The sequence below is a fragment of the Propithecus coquereli genome, unplaced genomic scaffold (genome assembly GCF_000956105.1).
Source record: "Propithecus coquereli isolate 6110/MARCELLA unplaced genomic scaffold, Pcoq_1.0 Scaffold30, whole genome shotgun sequence".
In the NCBI taxonomy this organism is placed as follows: Eukaryota; Metazoa; Chordata; class Mammalia; order Primates; family Indriidae; genus Propithecus; species Propithecus coquereli.
In genome coordinates, this window is record NW_012148619.1 from 6,605,012 (window position 1) to 6,627,452 (window position 22,441).

Below are 22,441 nucleotides of genomic sequence, written 5' to 3' on the forward strand. Positions count from 1 at the left end.
GAAGACATTTCATCAGAAGGTGCTTTCTTTTTATTTGCAACTCAAATTATACAGGAATTTGACAGTCTTGCAAATTTCATAGGAATTTTTATCCCCATTTCACAGGTGAAGAAGCAGGAATTCAGAGAGGGAACTTGCTCCTGATTACATGGCAAGTTAGTTGAAAGAGCCATGCCTGGAACTCCTGTCTTCCAACTCTCAAGTCAATGTCTTCCCATTATTCAAAGCCGGCCCACCCATATCAAATGCCATCATCCCAGTGCTTTTGTGATGGATCCACTCAATTCTTTGATGTCCACATTCTAAATCTGAAAAGTGGAAGGAAGGTAAACTTTGTGGTGATATGAAGAAGATAATTAGGGAACACAAACCAAGGGGTTGATGACATTAATATTTACAATGATGTTAACATTCATGATGATGAACACAAGAGTTATCATTTAATTCTTAATATAGAGCAGACTCTCTGCTAAATATGTTACATACATTATCACATTTAATCTTCACAACAAACTTGTGTGGTTGGTATCCTTATCTCTATTTTATAGATGAGAAAACTGAGGTCAGATGGATGAACTTGCCAAGGTCCCATTGCTAAGTAGAAAGCAGTTGGGAATATAATCCAGACCTGTCTAATTTTTACCCCTGCTTACTTAATCATTTCACTACAAAGACCTGTTTATGCCACCTCAGCATAGGTGACCTGTGGCAAGTCACTAAAATTCCCATGTCTGTACCTTGTTTTCCCTACAATTAATATCTTGCTCACCTCTTAGGGTTATTGTGAACTAATAAATGTAAGAATGATTTGTAATAAGCAAAGTGGTATGCAGATATATAATGTTATCTACATTTAAACTGAAATTTCTCAGTCAGATGACAGATGTGTACCATCAACAGAGTGGTGCCTGTCACCAAGTAGGTGCTCAGTAAATGTGTATTGAATTACCTGAGGCAAAGCCCCACCCTTCCCCAACCTGCCATCTGGTTGGGATAAGACTTCAGTTTCATTTGGGATATAAGACTTCAGCTGCTGAAGATGCCTTTCTGTTCCCACAAGTAGAAATGGGGAGTAGAGAGAAAGAAGGTTGGCCCTATGTCAGCTTCCTGAGCAAAAGCCCCCCAAATCCACCAATTTCCCTACCCCCTGGAGGAAATTGCCTTGCAGCCAAAGAGTAGAGTCTAAGTAGATTCTGAATTCTCCAAATTTTCCTTCATGTTCCACCTGTATGGAGGGTTTCACAATGGATATTTTTTTTTCTTTCCAAATGATATGTAGTCATTATAGAAAACATAAAAAATAATAGACAAATAGAAAGAAAGGAAAAAAAATCACTCATAATCCCTACACCCCCCAGGATAGCCATTGGGCATGTTGGTCTGTTTCTTTTTTTCTAAGTATTTTTTACATGCTTGAATTTATGCTAATACTTTGCTTTTCCACTGGCCATCAAGGAATATATGTTTTCTCATGAAGTTGCAAACCCTTCATGAACACTCATTCTTTTTTTTTTTTTTTTTTTTGAGACAGAGTCTCACTCTTTTTGCCTGGGCTAGAGTGAGTGCCGTGGCGTCAGCCTAGCTCACAGCAACCTCACACTCCTGGGCTCAAGCAATCCTTCTGCCTCAGCCTCCCGAGTAGCTGGGACTACAGGCATGCACCACCAGGCCCGGCTAATTTTTTCTATATATTTTTAGTTGTCCGATTAATTTCTTTCTATTTTTAGTAGAGACGGGGTCTCGCTCTTGCTCAGACTGGTTTCGAACTCCTGAGCTCAAACAATCCGCCCGCCTCGGCCTCCCAGAGTGCTAGATTACAGGCGTGAGCCACCACACCCGGCCCACTCATTCTTAATTCAGCTGACAAATACTTAAGCCCTTGCTCTGTGCCAGGTGATGGGAACACAGTAGTGAATCAGACTGAAGTCATTGAGCTTCCAATCTGCCCTGTGTTTAATGGCTGCATAGTATTTTATTGTCTACTTATCAATTATCTTTTTGGGTATATTTTATTTTTCAGGTAGCAGTGAAATCCTCCCCAGCTATGCCTCTTTGATGCCCCAGAATATGAAATAGTATACAAAAGAAACCAGCATTGGCAACATAAATGTGTAACAACACACACACACAAACGCATTCTGAACTAAAACAATAAAATTGTGTATTATTCTCTATTTGGGGGCAGAGATTTCATCAGTCCATCCTTATTCATTAACATCAATTCTTGAGAGTTCACTAGGTAACCAGACAAACTCCAGCTAATCCTGAATCTACTTCTCCTCTTTTTCTTATTCTTTTGGGAAATCTAAGTTAGAAAAACAGTCTCTACCTGCTTGAATCCTGTGAGGCGTATGAAGGGTAGGAAAGGGGGGAGGGGAGGCACAGGTGTTCTCTGCTGAGGTTCCGGAGCACTTGGCAGTCTTCCCACCTCTTTGCCTGTCCGGTTCGTCCTGTGCTTTGGAGCCAGCCAGGCATGCGACACACACTGCTCTCGCAGGCTGTCTCTAGTAGGATGTGGTTTTGTGTTTTGTGGTCCTGGTTTCAGCTGCAGAGTCTTATTAGGGAATGCATAGGAGGAAATGGAAGGGCCCCCTCCCCCAGTCCTGTCACAGATGCCCCAGTCACCTCCTGACCTTGGGGCCAGTCTGCATTTGGAACTGCTGAGTTAATCCTCACGTCGTTCAGATGTTCCCCAAGCTCCTCTGAAATTAGATTATTTAGAAAAGAAGGCCAAAGTTTAAAGACTTCTGTCCAAGGCGACTTTACCTATGAAATGGCTGGCTGTGAATTTGTTCTGGAAACTCAGAACATTTGTTTTGGAAATTCAGTTGTTTTCTCAGCACCTCCCTTGCCAGAACCTCACCCATCATTGGCATCCAGGTGATGTCTGTTGAATGAGAATATGCCCCGGGAAGTACCTCACCCAGCCCAAGCTCGCTGGGCTTTCAACCCAATAACTGTGCGCTTCACAAGGAAAGGGACGGGGACTCTTTATCCACATGTCCCCATGGCCAAGCTTAGTGCCTGGCACGTACAGGGCATTCAGAAACCTTAGATGAGAAAATGAATACTGCCTGCCCACACAGTGGGGTATCATTCAGCCATAAAAAGGAATGAGTTTCTAACACATGCTACGACATGGATGAACCTTGACAACATCATGCAACATGAAATAAGCCAGACACGAAAGGACAATTATTGTCCGATTCCACTTATGTAAGGTATCCAGAGTGGCCAAATTCATTGAGATACAAAGTATAATAGTGGTTACTAGGGACTGTGGTGGGGGGAATGGGAGGTTAGTGTTTAAGTACAGAGCTTCTATTTGGGATAATGAAAAAATTTTGGAGATGGATGAAGGTGATGGTTGCACAACATTGTGGATGTACTTAATGTTACTGGATTATGTACTTAAAATGGTAAATTGTGTGTTATGTATATTTTATCACAATAGAAAAAGATCACCACAAAAAAGGAAATAAAAGAGACAAAGGCTACTCTACCTACTTGCCACTATCTATTAAGCCTCCCTTTTGCTTTCAAACCTGGATGATGGGGCTGTGATGTCCTCTTTGGGGAATTCTCCCTGCCAGGGCTTGGACATCAGTGCAGATCCCATTGGGGGCTGCCCAGTTCAGGGCCTTTCCTCTCATCAGGGTCCCAGGTCTGAGCAGGGCCAGCCCTCGTTCTAACCGAGTGCAATGTGGTACCTCGTCCTCTGATTTCCTCAGCAGCAAAACAAAGAGCCACTTCTGTAAGCACCAGGGCATGCCCAATCTGCTTCACCTGCCCACTGACACAGAAGTCCTGCCATGGTCTTCCTCCACCCTGTCAGCCTCTCTTTGCATGAAGGATGGGCATGGTCTTCCTCACAGCCATATGGAAGGAGACGGATTGAAAGTATTTCTCTCCCTGCTATGAACTTGTTTACAAGATTAAAGGAGGTATGCTTTGGAGGGCTGGGCAGACACTATTATTTTTAATAATTCAGAGCACACCAAGTTCGAAAACAGGTCATGGTGTCTTTTGTTTCTTGGTTTCTAAGACAAATTCCTCTTATGCCACCTCCTTTGCAGTAGGAGAAGGGAGAATGGATAACAGAGGCTTAATTCTGATACTTGTTCTTTATTAGTTACAAAAAGGGGGTCACAGTTGGTGTGTTTGTAAAGACTGCAGCATGTACTGCCTTGGTTTAAGAAGCCCCCGTGCTCAGCTCATGGGGCTCAGGTGACTACCTCAGGCACGATTTGTTCTTTTTCTGTCCACAACACACAGACCGCATTATTCACCCAGGCCTGCCCTTTATCAATACAGTATCTCTTTTCATCCCACGGACCTCATAATGAAAGACCAAGCTACAAAGTCATAGCGAGGAGATGGGACTAGACAGCTGGTGAGAGAGAAGCCGGCACTGCCCTTTGGAGGCAGCTGAGCCCGTGGTCGGGGCTGGGCAGGCTTCCCAAGCAGCTGCACAGGGGTGGAAATCCTGCCCTGAAGTTAAGTTTTCCCTCCCTCTCCCAGCAATGCCAATTGGTGTGTGCGTCTCTCTGCTGCACACGGTGCAAAGGTGCTCTGTGGGCTAACACAAGCCATCTCTTTAATTGCACGGAAGAGTAACTTCCCAGCTGCCAGGTGGAGGGACTTGAGGGTGGTGGGGAGAAGGCTGCCTTCTTAAACAAAATCCAGAGCTAAGAAGGGAAAACGAGGCAGGGCGGGGAGGGAGCAGGGGGCAGGTGTCTGCCTTTCATCTGGATATTCAGGATGACACATCTGGTGCCAGGGAAACTGCTATTTCTAACTGACAGGGAAGCTTTGCAGTCAAGGGAGGGCTGAGCTGTCAGGTGAACTAGAGATCAAGAATTATCATGACAGCTTCATGGCATGTGAAAGGCACTGTGAAGTGCAGTATGATTTTAACCAGCGGTGGTTAAATTAGCTTCTCCTGGACCTGGTGTGCTGTGCAGTCGGAGAGGGGCCACTGGCGGCTGAGAGTGCCAGGCGTGAAGAAGGCTGCAATTCGGAAGGGCTACCATTTAGAAAAGAACGTGCATGTGAAAATTGGCTCCTGCTTTCTGAGTTTTGCTTAATGGAGGTGCCAGGCAGCAGTGATGCATTAATTAGTAGCTTGTCAATTCCTCCAGTGAACCTCTCTGTGCCCCCTATTATAAATATTCCAAGGACCCAAGGTAACCCCATCTCTAAACTTCCCCAATTTAAGATCTTGTCAAAATCTAACCACCTGTACTAGCCTGCTAAGCAGCCTTGACTAACCGGTTTGCCCCGTGCTCTGCTCTTGCATTCCACAGGGTTGTCTATGCAAGGCTGAGCCAGTGAGCGGGCAAGTGAGCGAATGCCTCTCTGAAAAACTTCCACTCAAAAGTGAACGAGGAAGTGCCTTTTAATAAGTATTCAGTCGGAGGAGATCAGGCTCTGTCTAGCCACCTAGTAATGCTTGCCTATTTATCAGGGACTTTTTCAGAAGTCTGGAGCAGGAGGGTCTATGATTTGATGAGCTGTTACTTGGGAAATTCTAGGAAGAAAACATATGAGCAACTCTGTGTGTACATGTATATACACACATTCATGTATATTGATAATACATATCATACATACATTAAAAGCTGCACGTTAACACTCTGTGCCAGTACTCTGCCAAAAATTTTACGTAAGTTAGCTAACTTTATCCACATAGGCAGATATTCTGTTTTTATTTGAAAGATGAGAAAACTGAAGTTCAGAGAAGCCAGTAAGTGGCAGACCTCGAACTTGAACATGGGTCTGTTTCACTCCATAATCCACGCTTTTAACCACTGCCTGCAAAATAAGAATAGCTAACTTTTATAGCGCCTCTAGGTCCTCATGGCACTAGGTGGCACCGCCAGCCTGCCAGCTCCTAAAAGCCTGGGTGTTTCGTGAGCCCTTGCACTTTTCCCATCACAGCTTCTATGTAGAACCCCAGTGGAGCTGCCCCAGGGCTTCCAATCCTTAATGGTTGCAGAAGGCGCCCAGGACACCATATTAATAAGAACCCGAGTCTTTGTGATGCAGCCAGCTCAGGACCTGTCTGTCCATTTTGAATTTGTGAGCACTGACCTGTAACACCAGTAGCTCACCTGAGCACAACAAGCACCAACTTCCTGCTTCCAAATCCTGCTTTCCTAGGACATGCCTAGCCCCCACTGGAGTTTGTAGGGGAGTAAACAGCCATTTGCCTGTCTGAGCCTCCCCAGATTTACGGCTGGCAGCTCCCTTCTTCCTACGCCACCACACTGTGTACTGCAAACAGAGATGACCTTTGCAGCGATTTCATTTCAACTTCCATAGAGAAAACCTGTTTTGTATTGACATTGTTTGGAACAAATTCTGCCTATGTTAACTCCCTTAGCCCCTGCCCCTGGAATTCTAGCCCAGAGAGGCCAAGTGCCTATGATTTCAAGAGCAAGGGGGAGGGTGCCTTGAAAGCATCCCCAGCTTCTATCCATCTGAGTCTTCGGTCCAGTGGCTTTAGGCAGATGAAGTTGCTCCCTTCCTTCCAGGGTTTTCTGATGCCTCCCTGGGAGGGGATGGGTTGCAGGCTCAGCTTGGCCCACTGGCAATAGGGTACTTTGTGGGACATTTTCTTACAAGTTGGTTCCCATGTGGTATTTGTTAGTCACAGCTAATTATTAAGTCCTTGGCTAAGGCAATAGACATTGTTCCCTTGGATTCCTCCCTCCCCCCTTCCCCCCTTTTCCCTTGCTCCCCATTGCTACAGAACAAAACCCATTGTGGGTCTCTGGAGGTTGGCCCTGCACATATTTTCCAATGATCCCCTGATGGGCTCGCTGCTGGGGTTTTGTGTTTCAGGTTGAAACTCAACTGGATAAAGCATTATTCATTGATGCTGACATGTTCAGCCTCTGCTCTGTACAGATACTTCTCCCACACTGGACTTGGTCCCTCACAGGCAATTTAGGTAATTCACTGAGAGCAATTCACAGCAATTACTGAGAATATTGATAATCTGCACAAAATTATAAAACATTAGGATATTTAGATCATAAAAGATCATCAAGCACCAGGTTTGGCCAGCTGTGCTCAGAGATGTAGGATAGTAAAAAGGAGTGAGTGAGCAGGCTCCGAGTCCCTTCTTCCCAGTCCCATGGCAAGAACCCCTTTGCATTTGCCTGCTTTGCATACCGGGCTTCTGCATAAGCTTTCTACAGCCTACAAGTAATCTTGAAATCCAGTAATTGAGTCCACCCACTCGTTTATTTCTCAGATGAGGAAACTCAACCAGTGAGGGTCCTTCTCTTACATATGGTCCAAATGAGCTAGTGGATTGATGCCAGAATGAGAATTAGCACACACGTCTCCCCACTTCTCTATGCCCCATATATTATGCCTTGCTGGGATAATTCTAGAGCCTATCACTAGCCAGCTTTTCCCCCATTGTGTGTCACTGTCTTGTGGAAAGACCTTACCTAGAAGATATAGAGGAATGGAAAGAGCCCAGAAAGGCCATATCACACCATGTTTTTACTAAGGGCTACCTCGATTGCACAATGCCATAGTACCTCCTGGAGTTGTGCAGTGCACACCCTAAGAAACTGTATGGAGCAGCCATGTTTTTACTTTACATACGTGTGAGCCAAAGCTGAAATTGGGCTAGAAGGTTTTAGTCAGCATTGTGCAAGGGAAGAACACAGACTGTGGAGCCAGCAGATCTGGGTTCAAATTTTGTTTCTACTTACTAGTCCTGGGAACATGGACAAGTTCCTTGATATCACCAATCTTCAGGTTTTTAGCTTAAAATAGAGCTGATGATACCTAGCTTAAAAATTGCCGTGAAGAATTAAATTCAATAATCTATGTAAAAGCTCCGTGTAAAGCATATCATCAGGGACTTGATAAATGTTCTTTTTCCTATAACTTAACTGCACTCACTCTCATATACGTACAGATTTGAGTCAAAATAGAAGCCAGACATTTTTAACCTTTTACCCTTATCTTGGAAACTTCTGGATTTTGTCATAAGCTTAACATTAACCAAATGAAATTTGGGGTATCTACACACCATGAGTTTGTCTTATCTTTTACAGAGCACTTATAAAACAGCGTTTCCTGGGGGAATATGGCTGTGGGGTTCCAAAAGAAAATTCTACACGGGAAAACTGGAAAGACTGAAAATATTAAGTCCTGTTCCTTCGACTCTGGGTGTCTTAAGGGTTCAGAGGCTGACTATTCTCAAAAAGACTGAGAGTGAAATCGGAGCCCCTCACTGTACCAACTATTTGGGTGTACGTGGAACTCTTTTAAAATCTTCCTTATTGGCCATCCAGACAAGAACCATAGGCCCACGAGCTTGTTTTCAAAATCTAGGAAAACAGATGTTTTTGCTTATTTTTGTCTCTGTCTCTTTTTGGCTGAAATGCTCACTGAATTTTCATTGGGTTTTGAAGTTGCCTATTTGTTTCATTTTTTACTTTTAAGACAAATCTTGGATGAGGGTCATTGTAAAATTAAAGAGAAGGATGAACATCCCAAACTAGGAAAGCTCTACTTTAGATGTTAATGAAAATGTCTAAGAACCTGAGGACAGGGAGTCTTAGAAGATAATAGAGAATAAGACTGACTAGTCGCCCTCTACAAGGGTCTAGCAGGCATTATCCCCAGGCCTGAGAGGCTTCGCGCTTCTGAGAAAGACTAGGGTAAGACAGCACTGCCTTCTCCTCAAAGGATTGCAAAAGCATCACAACTAGCTGATCAGGACAGCGTGGCTTGGAGGGGCTGTGCTACCTGAGCATCTGCTACTCACCAAGTAAGGCCCACGGCCACACACGGTCCCTGTATTCTGTAGTCAGCTCAGGCATTGTAGGTACTGGATTAGTTTTCCATTTCTGCTGTAAATCACCACAAATTTAGTGGTTTCAAACAACGCATATTTATCTTACAAATAGATTGGTCAGAAGCCTGACACGGGTCTCGCTGGACTGAAATGCAGGTATCAGCAGGGCTGCGTTCCTTTCTGTAGGTTCTGCGGGAGGTTTGGTTTTCTTTCCTTACCTTTTCCAGCTTCTAGAGGCTGCCCACATCCCCTGGCTTCTGGTGCTCTTCTTCCGTCTTCAAAGCCAGCAACAGCAGGTTGAGTCCCTCTCACATTGCGTCATTCTGATCTTTTCTTCCACCTCCCTCTTCCACTTTTAGGGACCCATGTGGTTACATTGGGCCCACCTGGATAATGCAGGATGTGCTCCCTATTTTATGGTCATCTGAATTCCATCAGTGACCTTAATTCCCCTTTGCCATGTAAAGTAACATATTCACAGGTTCCAGGGATTAGGACATGGACATTTGGTAGTGGGGGCATCATTGCCTACCATAGGTACACTACATACAATTATTTTACATATTAGAATTCTTTCAATTTGAGAAACAAGACCTAACTCAAGTTAATAAAAAGAAAAGGACTTTATTGGCTCTTATGTTTGGAAGGAAAAGTTCAACTGGTTTCAGACACAGCTGGATCCGTATGTCCAACAATATCATCAGAGCCTTCTCTTTCTTGTCTTGGATTTCTTTGTGGTGGTTTGCTTCTCAAACAGGGGCTACCTGCATGGTGGCTAAGCTAGCTCCCAGGTGATTCCAGGCTTACATAGGTCTTGAGATTCAGATATCCCAGAGAGGAAACCATGGCCTCTTTTTGGGTAGCACCAGTAAAATCCTGAGGATAGCCCTCATTGACCCAAGTTGGGGCATATGTACATCCCTAAGCTGATCACTGTTCAGGAAGATGCAATATTTGCCTCATCCTAGAGCAGAGATGGAGTCAGCCTTACCAGAAGCACATGTACTGAGTGGGAGGAGTGGTCCTCCAAAGGAAATTCAGATGTTGTCACCAAAAGAAGGGAGAAAGATCTGAACAGACAAACACAACAAGTTTCCACTCCCCCGTGTTATAACTAGATTTCAGGACCATGAAATTGATATGTTATTTCAGTTTAGAGCTCATTTGGCTTCAAGCAACAAGATACTCAAACATAAAGCATACAGAAATGTCTCACTCAGGGCAAGTAATAAGTTAATTCAGGTAGTATGTTAGAAGAGGGATTGCTTGGTGGCCAAATATAGATTTTGGAACCAAACTTTGTGGGTTTATATCCAAGGTATTAATTGTGTTTACCTGACCTCTCTCTGCCTCAGTTTGCTCATTACAAAGTGGGGATGATAATAGTACCCACTTCATGAGTTTGCTGTGAGGTTTAAATGTGTTACTACAAATAAAGTGCTTAGAATAGTACCTCGACACAGAGTAAGCAGTAAACAAACAATAGCTATGGTAACAATCACTCTTATATTATTATTCTCACAGGTGAGCACCCTGAGCATGGCTTAGAGACTTGGAGAGTAGTCAGGAAATAAGTCAGATACTTTCTTTTCTGACTGTGGCCACATAGTCTCTTCTCTCTGGAACTTTCTCTCTCAACCACCTCAGTAGGAACTGAGGTTGTCACCTGTAACGTGGATTTTCGCATGGCTTTCAATTGCCGTCCTTCTACCTCTGCCTTGACTATATGTGTCCACCACCAAACGAAAGCTGTGTCGGTGTATCTGAGTTCAAATTCTTGAGAGAATCTGATCAGTCTGGGCAATGACTGTCTTTAAGAGTGTGCTCCGGTTGATTAGCTGTGACTGGCAAGGTTAGGGTCCCCATGTACAAAGGGTCACCTCTTTCATTTGGCATGGAAGGGGCAGGTTAAGCTGAAGGGGAAAGTTGGGCTTAGCAGGAAAACTGACTTGTCTTTTACATGTATATGCCCTAGCAAACTGGAATTTGCACACAGAACAAAAGAGAACGGTTTCAAAGGATGATGGTTATATCTAGATGTTTGGGACTAAGACAATACTGGGAACTGCTTAGATCTAATGTGATTTAGCCTATAATATTTGTAGAGAAAAATCAATCATTCTTCCATTACCTGTATTATAAACAGTAGAGACCTGTTCGGCTCTAATTAGAAATGCTTCTGGGATGGACAAAGACTTCCTTTCCTTTTCCATAGAGCATTAACCTCAGAAACTCATTCCTGGAGCAGAAGTTCCTGTGATGGTGAAACGCTCACATTCATTATCAGAGGAGAGTATTCCAGAGTGACTAGGGATGTCCCCCAGATCTTCTCTTTGGTGGCAGGAGAAAAAAGTCCACATTTGCTTTTTGTTCACTATGCTCCTTCTCACATTTCAGGGTCCCCATATTTTTTCAGAAATCTCAGTCCGGGATATTAAAAACATCTCAATGGACAGAGGTTTCTGCCTCTGAGCGCTTGTTCTTTTCTCCAAGGACTTTAGTAAGCATCTTTCCGGTGAAGTAGTTCCCTAGCGATGGGGAGGGAGAAGGAGTGCTGCAGAAATTCTTAGCTCTGAGGCACTATAGGAAGGGTGGAAATGCTTTGGATCGGGGCTGGGTATCTGAAGAAGCACTGAGATTTGGGGGAAGACAAAGCATTGTCAAGATTTTGATAGAGGCCTGCTGGGACAGTCTCCACTGTAAAGGCTCCTGTGCCCCTTTCTAGTGGAACAATTCGTAGGCTTCACGCTTGCTTTCACATGGATCGGTTTTGAAGCAGTCAACAAAAAAGCATCCCGCTGCCAGGGCCAACCATCAAAAAGAGAAAAGAGAGCAATGCAAACCGTGGGGGAATGTGCGAGAGAGAAATATTGCAGCGCAGAGACGTGGCTCTGCTGGCCTGATACCATGTGCATTATCTCCCCCAAAGGACCCCGTGGTTTAATGGATGGGGCTTTAACCTGCCCAGAGGTCAGTCTCTGCTGGACAAGTGGAACCTCATCCCAGAGGGCATCGACATACTCATGACACATGGACCTCCTCTAGGTAAGTGAAGCAAAGGTTGTCCTTTGTCATCCGAGAGGCCTTTTTTCCAAGCATAATGAATAATACTTCAGGGACATAATCATTTTCCTCCAAAAAAAAAAAAGTGAATACAAAAAGAAAAGTCAATGTCTTTAAAGAAACCCAGTATGATAATTAAACTCAGCAGTTCTGCTGGGCTTACAGGTGTTCTTGAAATTAAATTTTTTGATTTAGTTGAGTCAGGGAAAAATCAAATGAGTATGGCGCACCACAGTCTTTTGAGCTCTTGATAATTTATTTTAAGAACTGTATTCACTTTGGAGTAAAGGGGGTGGGGTGCGGAATGGAAGGAAGATACAGACCCCCCCATCACAGGGCTTTTGAGTGGCAATGAAATGATGGAAATTTTTGTTCAAAGGGGCTCATTTTCCTTTTCCATATAATGTTGGAACCTGGGGGATCTTTAAAGTTTAGCATTGAGCTGATTATTTGAGAAAAGAATCTTTTATTTTTAAGCTAATGTATTTCAGTGAGGACTTACGTTGAAAGTTACTTTAGGATACTCATTCTATAGGCACACTGAGCCTGCATCCAGGCTCATATTGTCTGTATGCTTCAAAGCTACACCCCAGTGACCCAGATTATGGGTCAGAAGATGATTATTTGACTTATTATCTTCTAATTATTCATGAGCTTATTATCTGTTTAGCTTAGCCACAGAACATTTTTCAACCATGGCTATCATGGACCCCTCACCTACTCAGTACTTATTATGCCAGGATACTTCCTGTTCAACTAAGGTGTTCTCAGGAAATTCAGATATTTCGCTTTTGCTAGAGGAATGTTCTCTTTGTTCTTTCTTCCTCGTTTTTTATTGTGCTAAAAAACACACAACGCAAAATCTACCCTCTTAATGAATTTTTGAGTGTACAGTACTAAAAGAGGTTTTTTCTTTTTTTTTTTGGTCATTTTGGTTTGGAGAGAGGTGGAAACACAGCATAAATATAAATGATTGCTACAATTTTTCCTGTGGTTGGGGGTTGTTATCCATGTCACTTCCCTCCTGTCGGCCTGAAAAGTAAAAAATCGAATACTCTCCTAGCATTTTGGGAGACCAAGGTGGAAGGATCACTTGAGGCCAGGAGTTCAAGACAAGCCTTAACAACATAGTGAGACCCTGTCACTACAAAAAATTAAAAAATTATCCGGGTGTGGTGGTACATGCCTGTATTCCCAGCTACTCAGGAGGCTGAGACAGGAGGATCACTGTAGCCCGGGAGTTCAAGGTTATGGTGAGCTATCACACCACTGCACTCCAGCCTGAGCAGCAGAGCAAGACCCTGTCTCTAAAAATAAAAATTAAAAAAAGAATCAAATACTCATACCCTAATGCAAATTTAATCTTTGTAGATATTTTCTTCTCCAGGCCACTTGGTGCTGCTTTCCTTCCCTTACAAAGGAAGTGGTCCCTGTAGAAGGAAGGACCAGGGTGGAGGCCATGGTGGCACATTTTAGTGATAAGAGAAGAAAGGCAAAGGGAGCCAGTTCTGTTGCAGACGTGGGATTTGTACAGATTGGCACCAGATCAGCAATTCCTGCTTTTTCAACACTTCAGAATCACCATTCTCATGCTTTTTTCCCTTCCCGATAGCACCCCATCCTGTGTTTTAAAAGATTATGCTTGTCAACATTTATCAAGTCATAATTAATTAAGTTCTCTATTTTACAACCATAAGACTACCTAAATCATTAAACTGCAAGCTAAATATTCTGATCCATATGCGTTACCCAGTGAGAGCACCCACAGAGCAGCCTAGTTGGGTGCAGGCATGAATTTCCCTGGGCTGTTTTTGTTTTCATAGACTTGGACATCCTCAGCATAGAGACATTTACATGACTGGAATATTATGTGTAATATAACTTCCAATAGAATAATCAATTCAAAAACTTTATCAAGTCATTAATTTTAGTATAGAAGCAAGTGATAGCAATAGCAAGTCTGAATTCTAGACTCCAAAGAATTCAGGCATCCCGGGAACTCTTAATAAGGAGGCTCTCTTGGTGGTAAGGAATAAACCAGAGTGTGGTTGTGTGTAGCAGAGTGCGATCTCCATCAGGGAGTTCCACAATAAAAGGTCAGGCAACGTTTTCATAAGGTAACGTTGAACCTAAGTTAATACAGTTATTGGTATTCTTACAAAACTGCTATATTGGGAAGAGGGCCATGGAGATTGGCCTTACATTCTTTCCTACTGCTGAGGGAAGCCCCAGTGCTGTGAGACTTTAGTATTATGGCATGAGCAAGATGCTTTCTCAGGTGCCTGTATATGAAATGGAATCATTTTCCCCTTCAAGAAAAACATACCCATGAGGTAATATGCCCATCACTGCGGATTAAGGATTTTTTTCCCCAATTAAAAAAGTTTTGAAAACCATCTCAAGATTTTTGCTAGGGCCCTCACTTTCATCTGTCCTTCCCAGACTCTCTGGTCACTCCCTGCACCCCAGCTAACAAGTCTTGATAGAGACATTACATATGACTGCCTACCATTTGGCCCAACAAAGTAGGAAACTGTTCCTTTCTGCCCAGTCATTTCTAAATAGTAGAAATAACCTAACGCAGCTATGGAATGGATTTTCATAGGTTACAATTTAGCCTTGCACCCCACCTGCCTCTTTTATGCCCCATCCTGCTGAGGCGAATGGATTCCATTCCAGCCCATAATCATCCAGATAGCTCACTTTTGCTATAATTGATGTCAGTTTTTTTATGGATTTTCTGCATTAAGCGAAGAACTAAATGGCTTTTACTTTAAAAGTAGTCAATTAGCCCCAGCTTGCTGGATGCCACCATGAGGTCACATTGTTGCCTTATCACTGGAAAAGAGACTAGAGGAAGAACTTGGCTTTCCAAAGCTGTGGTCATCAGGACCAGCAAGGGGTAAGAGTCGCTGTGTCTAAAGAGAGTACGGTGTCTCGTGGCCAGCGTACAGGCAGCCCCCTCCCAGTCTTTCTTCTCCCAACCATCTTGGAAGTAAACTGCTATAAGAGAGATATAATAAAAAAGAAAAAGTAACTGAATTGAGGGAGAAAGAGATATTATGGGATTGCCGGGAATAAATGTCAATGAGCCCATGAAGAAGATTTGAAACCCGCAGCTGAATAAATCAAATCCCCCACTGGAAAAAAAAAATTGTTAATTAACAGGAAGAAAAAAATGGAAACCAAAAAAAAAAAAAATTCAAGAACTTAAAGAAGACAAAGTGACGAGTGAAAAGTTTCTTAAAAGCCATTGTGAGCTTTAATGGAGAGGCTAGGATTACAGATAATGTAATAAACCTTCCATGAGTTATGGCTTCCTGAAAGTCTAAATGAAACCTTACCTGAAGCAAGAAAATTAAGTGTATTGATTGCATTTTGCCCTTAGGTTTTCGAGACTGGGTTCCAAAGGAGCTTCAAAGAGTGGGCTGTGTGGAGCTGTTAAACACGGTCCAGAGGCGAGTCCGGCCCAAGCTCCATGTGTTTGGTGGAATCCATGAAGGTAAGAACAGAAGAAAGGAACTCACAGCATGTTATGTCAAGATCCATGATCTCATTCTGTAAGAGGAGACCCTAGCTAAACTGGGAATAATTGGAGCAGAGGTTTTCAAACTTTATAGCAGTGCAACCCTTTTATAAAATAAAATCTTATAAGAAATATCTGCATATAAAGCTGGTAAATAGTTTATATGGAATTGCTCTCTTGTAAGCAGAGTGGAGAGTAGGAGCCACATCTGGCCCACTTTCCCGCAAACCCAGCCCTTCCCCCCGGCAGCTTCTGGAATCTCAGGGCTGTAATGAGGAATGTTTGATAACCATTGCAGGAGAGCAACCCTGAGGTACATAAGGATGAATTTTTTCCTTAAGAGAGTTTGAAGAAATGGCTTGGATATTAGAAGCTATTTAAAGCTTCTATAGTCCCTTCCTACCTGTAAATATTGTGTTTCATATGAAATACACACAAAGACTCGGGAAGACAAGGCATTCTCTGAAAAATAACTTTGGACATGCAATGAAAGATATATAACAGAAGTGGCGGGAACCTGCACGTTTGCAGGTAGACGTTTTCTTACTAACCTCGGAAAACTATTTCAGACTTCTCAGAAATCATCAGAGCTATTAGCACAGACTGAGGTTAAACAGAATCATTAAATCTCCTTTAAATGGGAACTGGTCCAGTTGCCGTTTTCTGCCTTTTAAGGTAAGCTGAGTCAGGTTCACAAAACCTTTAGCACTCTGGGTTTTGTCTGTCCTGCCTTTTTCAAACTAGGGGTAACTGGGCTTTTGGACAGGCACAAAGCCCTCTTTGAGCCGCCTTAGGCTTTCTGACCCTACAAGACTTCCAGTTGCACACGCTTGCGTGCGATGGCTGTGTTTACGTGGGCAGCCGCTATATTCTCTCCAGCTCATGCTAACGGCTGCTCTCTAGAGTTATTTATGAATCTACAGTCAAGTTGAGGTGTTTAAGGCTATGCGCCTGACGAAGCAAAAAACAAAGTTTGCTTTTCAAAGCCCACAAATCCAGTGGCTTCCTGGTTAGGCAGGTAATAAAGAGCATATTGAAAATCATCCTACTGAGGCCAGAGAAAATTCAGCTTGCTCCAAGAGCAGGTACCAGCTGCGTGGGTGGAAAGCAGGGTGCAGCTCCCAGAGAGAGGATGTCAGCCTGCCTTGACTCTGAGCCGTGCTCCCTGAAAAGGAGGGCACTTCTCTAAGGTATGATATGGGGGAGGGTGTGGAAAGGGGACACCGGAGAGCTGGGAGCTCATATCTAAATAGCATTTCTGGGGGACCGTTATCTTGAAAACAGGTCAGGTTTCCTGCAGCATGCCTATGAGTTTGCATTTCATCTTTTTTTTTTTTAAATCATTAATTAGATTTAAACTAGCCAGACAATTGGGGAATTCCACCAAAGCCCCCAAATAATAAACTTGCTTAAAAGGGAGGAGATCATATTCAAATAAACTTGTCTCGCTTTTATTCGCTTAAGACAGCTGAAGAGGGCAGGAAAAGGGCAGATACCAACCTCTTGATGGAGAGAGATAACAAGACTTTATGACCCCTGAACTAAACAGTGCGGATTTTAAATGCCTCTTTTCTTTTCTTAAGAGATTTTTCCATTGACCCTCATTAAGCTCTCCACGGGCTTACTTAGAGAAATTTTAGCAAATGGGAGGAAAAAAGCTTTTATCAGTTATTTCTGTAAGTCCTGGTAATTTTATTTTTTTACAACTATATTCTGATATGCCATAAGAGCCTGATACCGACATAAGAATTACGAACGTAGTTGCAGAGGCTGTAAGGCACAGACAAGGTATCCAAGGAGCTGTGCACACTTGCAAATGTGCTAAAAATTTCAACGTATTAAAAATTGTAAAAGGAACCTGCATGCTGAAGACCTAGGGAAACTTTCTTAGCTTTCTTCCAATAGGTCATGAGAGGTTGATACTGTATATGGGAAGTGTTTTTGCTTGATCTAGTGTCCAGGTAAGTTTAGGAAACTGTAATGTTTCTGTAGTTCAGTTGGACATTTAGTTAGTCGACACTTTTGAATGAAATGGAACTCAGCATTAAAGCCGCACAATTCAAGTAAGAAAAAATAAATCACTTATGGTTAACTTCCAGGAGGGCAATCTAGGGATGATTTCATAGATAAGTAAGCTGAACATCCGCATCTGTCAACTCCCAATGCCATAAGTACCCTTCCCCTCCTCACCTGTACCGAAGCCCATTTGGAAATTTGGCTGTGTTTGCCCCTGAGGAGCAATTCTTATGTTACTCATTTCATTCTCTAGAACTCAATAGTTAATGCAGGGCTTTGAAATGAAAATCCTATTTTAGAAAGGGGGAAAAATGTTTTTCTTTATTCTCACTAGTTAACAAAATCACAGCCTTTTCCTCGACAAGTTTAACATTAAATAAAGAAAAAAAGTCACTTTTCATTGAAGGAGACCCTTTAAGGAAAACAGAATAAAATTGGGCAGTACCTTCTGAAAGTCGTTGTATCTGGGAAGGTTCGACTGAACTTCATCTCCGTGCCCACTGACAGAGGTTTTCATTTTTGTTTGTTTTCCTTGCCTGAGAGCGCTACATTCCATCACTATCGTTTGTATATATTACAGTAAATGTGACGTTCTCTCCCTGCAGGTTACGGCATCATGACCGACGGTTACACAACGTACATCAATGCCTCAACGTGTACAGTCAGCTTTCAACCGACCAACCCTCCAATTATATTTGACCTTCCAAACCCACAGGGCTCCTGAAGCTCTAAATGCTCTATTGGAATGTGAGGGAAGGTCTATAAACTGCCATTTTTCTAATTATAAACTTACATTCTCTTACTTGTTTATTTCCAAATCCTGTGAGTTCTTTTTGTAAATTGTTGGAACACAAACGATGCTAGAGGTTGTGCTTCTTCTTTATTTTTTTTTTTAAATGGGGCATCCATTTGAAATCAAAGGAGCATTGTGAATTTGTAAAATGACTTCTGTTTTCTCAAAGGCCATGCCATTGTAAATTGTTAGTGTTCGCCAAAGGACAGCCAAGCTTTCTTTTAAAAAGTGATGAAAGTCTTATTTTAATATGCTTTAAGCTGGAAGAAAAAAAAAAATAAGAAACAGGTAGACAGTGTTTTAAAAACCAACCCAGATTTGCACATCTGTTTAAGAGTATTGTTTGAAGTATTTTAATTTTTAATGTTTTGTTGTCGTTTTCTTGGTAATGCTTTTTTTCTTTGCAGACGCGGCCCCGATTTATAGCAATCTTCTCAACAGAAGTAGACACGGAAAAGACTTCTCTTCACACTCTCACTATAAAGAAGGCTGTGTCAAGGGAAGAAAACGGCCCTCGTTTAGAGGATGGCCTAGCTAGTGAGATTCATATCGTGGTTATGCAAGGTCTCATTGTTTGTTTGTTTCTTTTAAATTATTTTAGCTTTAAAAATACAGAAGTGGAATCTGTCAAGAGCAGGTATTTCATACGATTAAAAAAATGAGCGTGCAGACTCCTTTTCAATATGGGTTTATATATATAAGTATTTTTTGTGTATTATGACGAAGGTAGGAGTTTAATATTGCCAAGGACAGTACAACTGCAAATGGATGCTGTTTAGCAGCACATCAGAAGTCTGGACGAACTGACGCATTTTCCCAGAACTCAAGGTCTGAAAGAGCTTGAGTGGAATCTAGGTACAGTTACAGGCGTGTATAGACGTAAATGGATGCGATGGAAGCTAACTAAAATAAGGCTTAGTTGTCCTTCCTATTTAAATACCCTGAATTGTCTTCTTACTTCCTCTCTCCCCTCCCATTTTGCACTGTGTGTCGATGCAATCTTCGCTAGCACAAAATATTGTCGCTAATAGTCATTTCTGTTTTCCCATTGTAAATGCTGTTGAGCTTTATTCTATTTTATGTTATCTTGTTAATGAGATTTAGGAAAGCAGTTGTTTCTTTAAATTTATTGTGATATTCTATATCTAGCGGCCTTTATATGCAAATAAAATTGCAAGATTTTTAAATCCGTGCTGTTTGGAGGGTTGGCTGGTGGGAGGACGGTATTTTCATCCTGGGGAAGGGGGGACTTATTCATATGCGACATCACTAATCCCTTTCAGAGGAATTAGAATAAGTGACTTTTTTTTCTAATTTTCAATAAATTTTTATTACTCACCGTTCATGGGCTGGCAGGTCGATCAATGAGGCACTCAGTGCACTCTTTCCTTCCATCACGCTGTCATCTATCTTGCCTTAGATTTCAGAGGGTGAAGGTTTCATCTTTGGTTGCAATTGCTACAGGAGCAGAGTGACTACGCAGTCAAGGCTTTGGACGCTGTTTGGGTATGTTTGTGAGAGTGAGTGGAGAGAAGCAGCTGAATGTGCAGAATAATCACTGCACATTGTCATTTGTCCCCAAGAGCACTCACCACCTTCCTCTCACTGGTCTTTTTAATAATGCCACCACTAAAATGCTGTGGCCACCAGGAGGGGGTAGGCCGTGGAGTGGGGAAAACTGCATCTTTCTTCCCCCTCTGGAAGAACCACTGAAGAAAAGCAGCATGCTAGCCGGGCACGGTGGCTCACGCCTGTAATCCTAGCACTCTGGGAGGCCGAGGCGGGCGGATTGTTTGAGCTCAGGAGTTCGAAACCAGCCTGAGCAAGAGCGAGACCCCGTCTCTACTAAAAATAGAAAGAAATTAATTGGACAACTAAAAATATATAGAAAAAATTAGCCGGGCATGGTGGCGCATGCCTGTAGTCCCAGCTACTCGGGAGGCTGAGGCAGAAGGATCACTTGAGCCCAGGAGTTTGAGGTTGCTGTGAGCTAGGCTGATGCCACGGCACTCACTCTAGCCCGGGCAACAGAGTGAGACTCTGTCTCAAAAAACAAAAAAACAGCATGCTCTTGAATCTGCAGTGTATCCCGAAAGCCTCCATCCCAGCTCCGGTTGTATTCTGATACAACTTCCTTCCTTCCTACCCATTGTAGACACTTTGGTGCAGTTCCTGAAAGGAATTTCAGTACCAGTAGAATAAAGAAAATGTTCTAGGCCAAAATTCCAGCTCAGATTCACATGTATTCATCTTGGTCTCTTGTAGTTGTCAATGTTTATTAAGTATCTAGGATGCCAACATGGCTTGTGGTAGACATTTTGATCTGAGCTCACAGAACAGTGGCTCAAGCTTCCTGACAAGAGGCAGCTCAGGACCATGGCAGCTAAAAAGGGCCAGAAAAGATACCATGAAAAGGTAACAACCCTCCTTTGACCCACTGTATTGATAGAAGAGGATGTTGACTTCAAGCCCCCTCTTCCTAGAGAGCTGGAGTGAGAAGTAGACTACTGAATAAAAATTTCACTTATACCAAGAGCTTGGCTTGGACTTCTGGAAAAGCAAGCCTTCCAGAGATAGGTGGATGATCCTGATGACAAGTGTGTATGCAGGGCCTGGGAGAGCATGTCTGGACACAAACTAATTAAGCCAAGCACTTACTAAAATTGCTTTCCCTTGTGTGGAGGCAGGAAGCAACCCAGACCACTAAATCTAGAAGGTAAACTGGTCCATGGACACAGCTTCCTTTAGCCAGTCACTGTTCTGTATGCATGAACTGCCTCTAGGAGACCCATAACGATTGTCCAAAAGCCTAAAGCTTTCTCCGCATAACAAGGAAACATTCAAGGTAGCTCTTACTAATTGAGTACTTTCTATCCTTCCATCCCTGCACTCTGCTGAGCAGGTTTTGTATTTTGTTGCTAATCTTCACAGAATCCTGGGGGAGGTCACATAAGCAACACTTAATAGATAGGAAAGCAACACCCGCCCCCCAAAATTAAATACCTTTCCCTAGGGAAATGGAAGATTCAAAAGCAGGTTTGTCTGAATTCATAGCCCATGCTCTTTCCCATGTCTCCAGACCAGAGAAGTTAATGCTCTCGGAGAGCTGATATTAGACTGGCATAGTCCTCGAGGTATTTCCTATCCCTCAAGTAGGTAGCCTTGTGGAGGGCCCTGCAATGTGGCTTTATGACCACTTCCTCTCCGTTGAGGCCCGGCACAGTGTAGTGAATAAGCACAGACCCTGGGGCCGGCGTGCCTGCCCAAATCCTGGCCCCGACTTGGACTAGCACTGATGTTTTCGCCTGGGTACTCATCTTCTCTGTAAAATGGAGGTGAGGAGGAGGAGGAAGTTGTTGTAAGTGTTATATGAATTCATAGTTGGAGATCACTGCCTGGCATGTCAGAAGTGATGCATGTGTGCTTGTTAAATAAGGTCACCCATGCTTTGTCTTGAGTTTCTCCCTGCAGGATTTGGTCTGTTGACTCCCCAACCTCCAGAGCACCAGTGGTGTTGTTTCTGAGAAAATGTTTTTGTTTGCATTCCTTGGAAACTGTAACGAACCTGGCTTCATAAGAATATGAAAAAGCAGAACCCCAAGGACAGTTGTGAGAGGCAGATAAGAGAGCCTGACTTTCCAGTTTGGATATCATACTTTGCAAAATCCCTTCTAATCTCTGAATAGGAAGGGCATCTATGGATCTGCTCATCTCTTGCAGCATCTCTCCCCACTTGGGGTCTTCCATTCCATCTCACCGTCTCCTTCCAGCTCTATTAGTGTATTTTTTTCCGATATATTTTCTCACAATCCCCTTTTGTCTTATAAAGATGTTGGAAGACAGGGGGGATTGCTGAAATCCCTTTAAGAAACAGGTCACTGTTGTTCTGACAGGTGGCCAGCCTTAAGCTTGCCTTCATCTCCATCACTTAAGCAAATAAATACCGTGACCCAGGTCTTAAGTAGGGAGAACGGAAGCTGGGAGGATTTGGGATTTGTCAATTGCAGATAAAACACTTGCTGTGCCCCAGAATCCCCCATTCCCCACCCCCGTCCAGCAAGGATGAGCAGCTTCAACAGTTAACACCCATATGTTATTTTGATTTTCCAGTATCTTTTCATGCCCTCTTCCCACTTTCCTAAGAGTTTTAAGATATTTTTTGCTTCATTATTAAATAACTGAATTAAAGTCGACCTTGTTTTGAGGATATGGCTGT

General features: G+C 42.9%; 1 protein-coding gene across 2 annotated transcripts in view; it reads left to right on the forward strand.

The window, feature by feature from the left end:
• MPPED2 (metallophosphoesterase domain containing 2) overlaps positions 1-19,413 on the forward strand; it is a 168,409-nt gene extending 148,996 nt beyond the window's left edge. For both annotated transcript variants that reach the window (XM_012649582.1, XM_012649581.1), the window contains exons 5-7: positions 11,757-11,872; positions 15,279-15,392; positions 18,038-19,413. In XM_012649582.1, coding sequence (XP_012505036.1) covers positions 11,757-11,872; positions 15,279-15,392; positions 18,038-18,156 — 349 coding nt within the window. In that variant the 3' untranslated portion in view covers positions 18,157-19,413. The remainder of the gene's footprint in view (positions 1-11,756; positions 11,873-15,278; positions 15,393-18,037) is intronic.
• Positions 19,414-22,441: the final 3,028 nt, after the last annotated feature.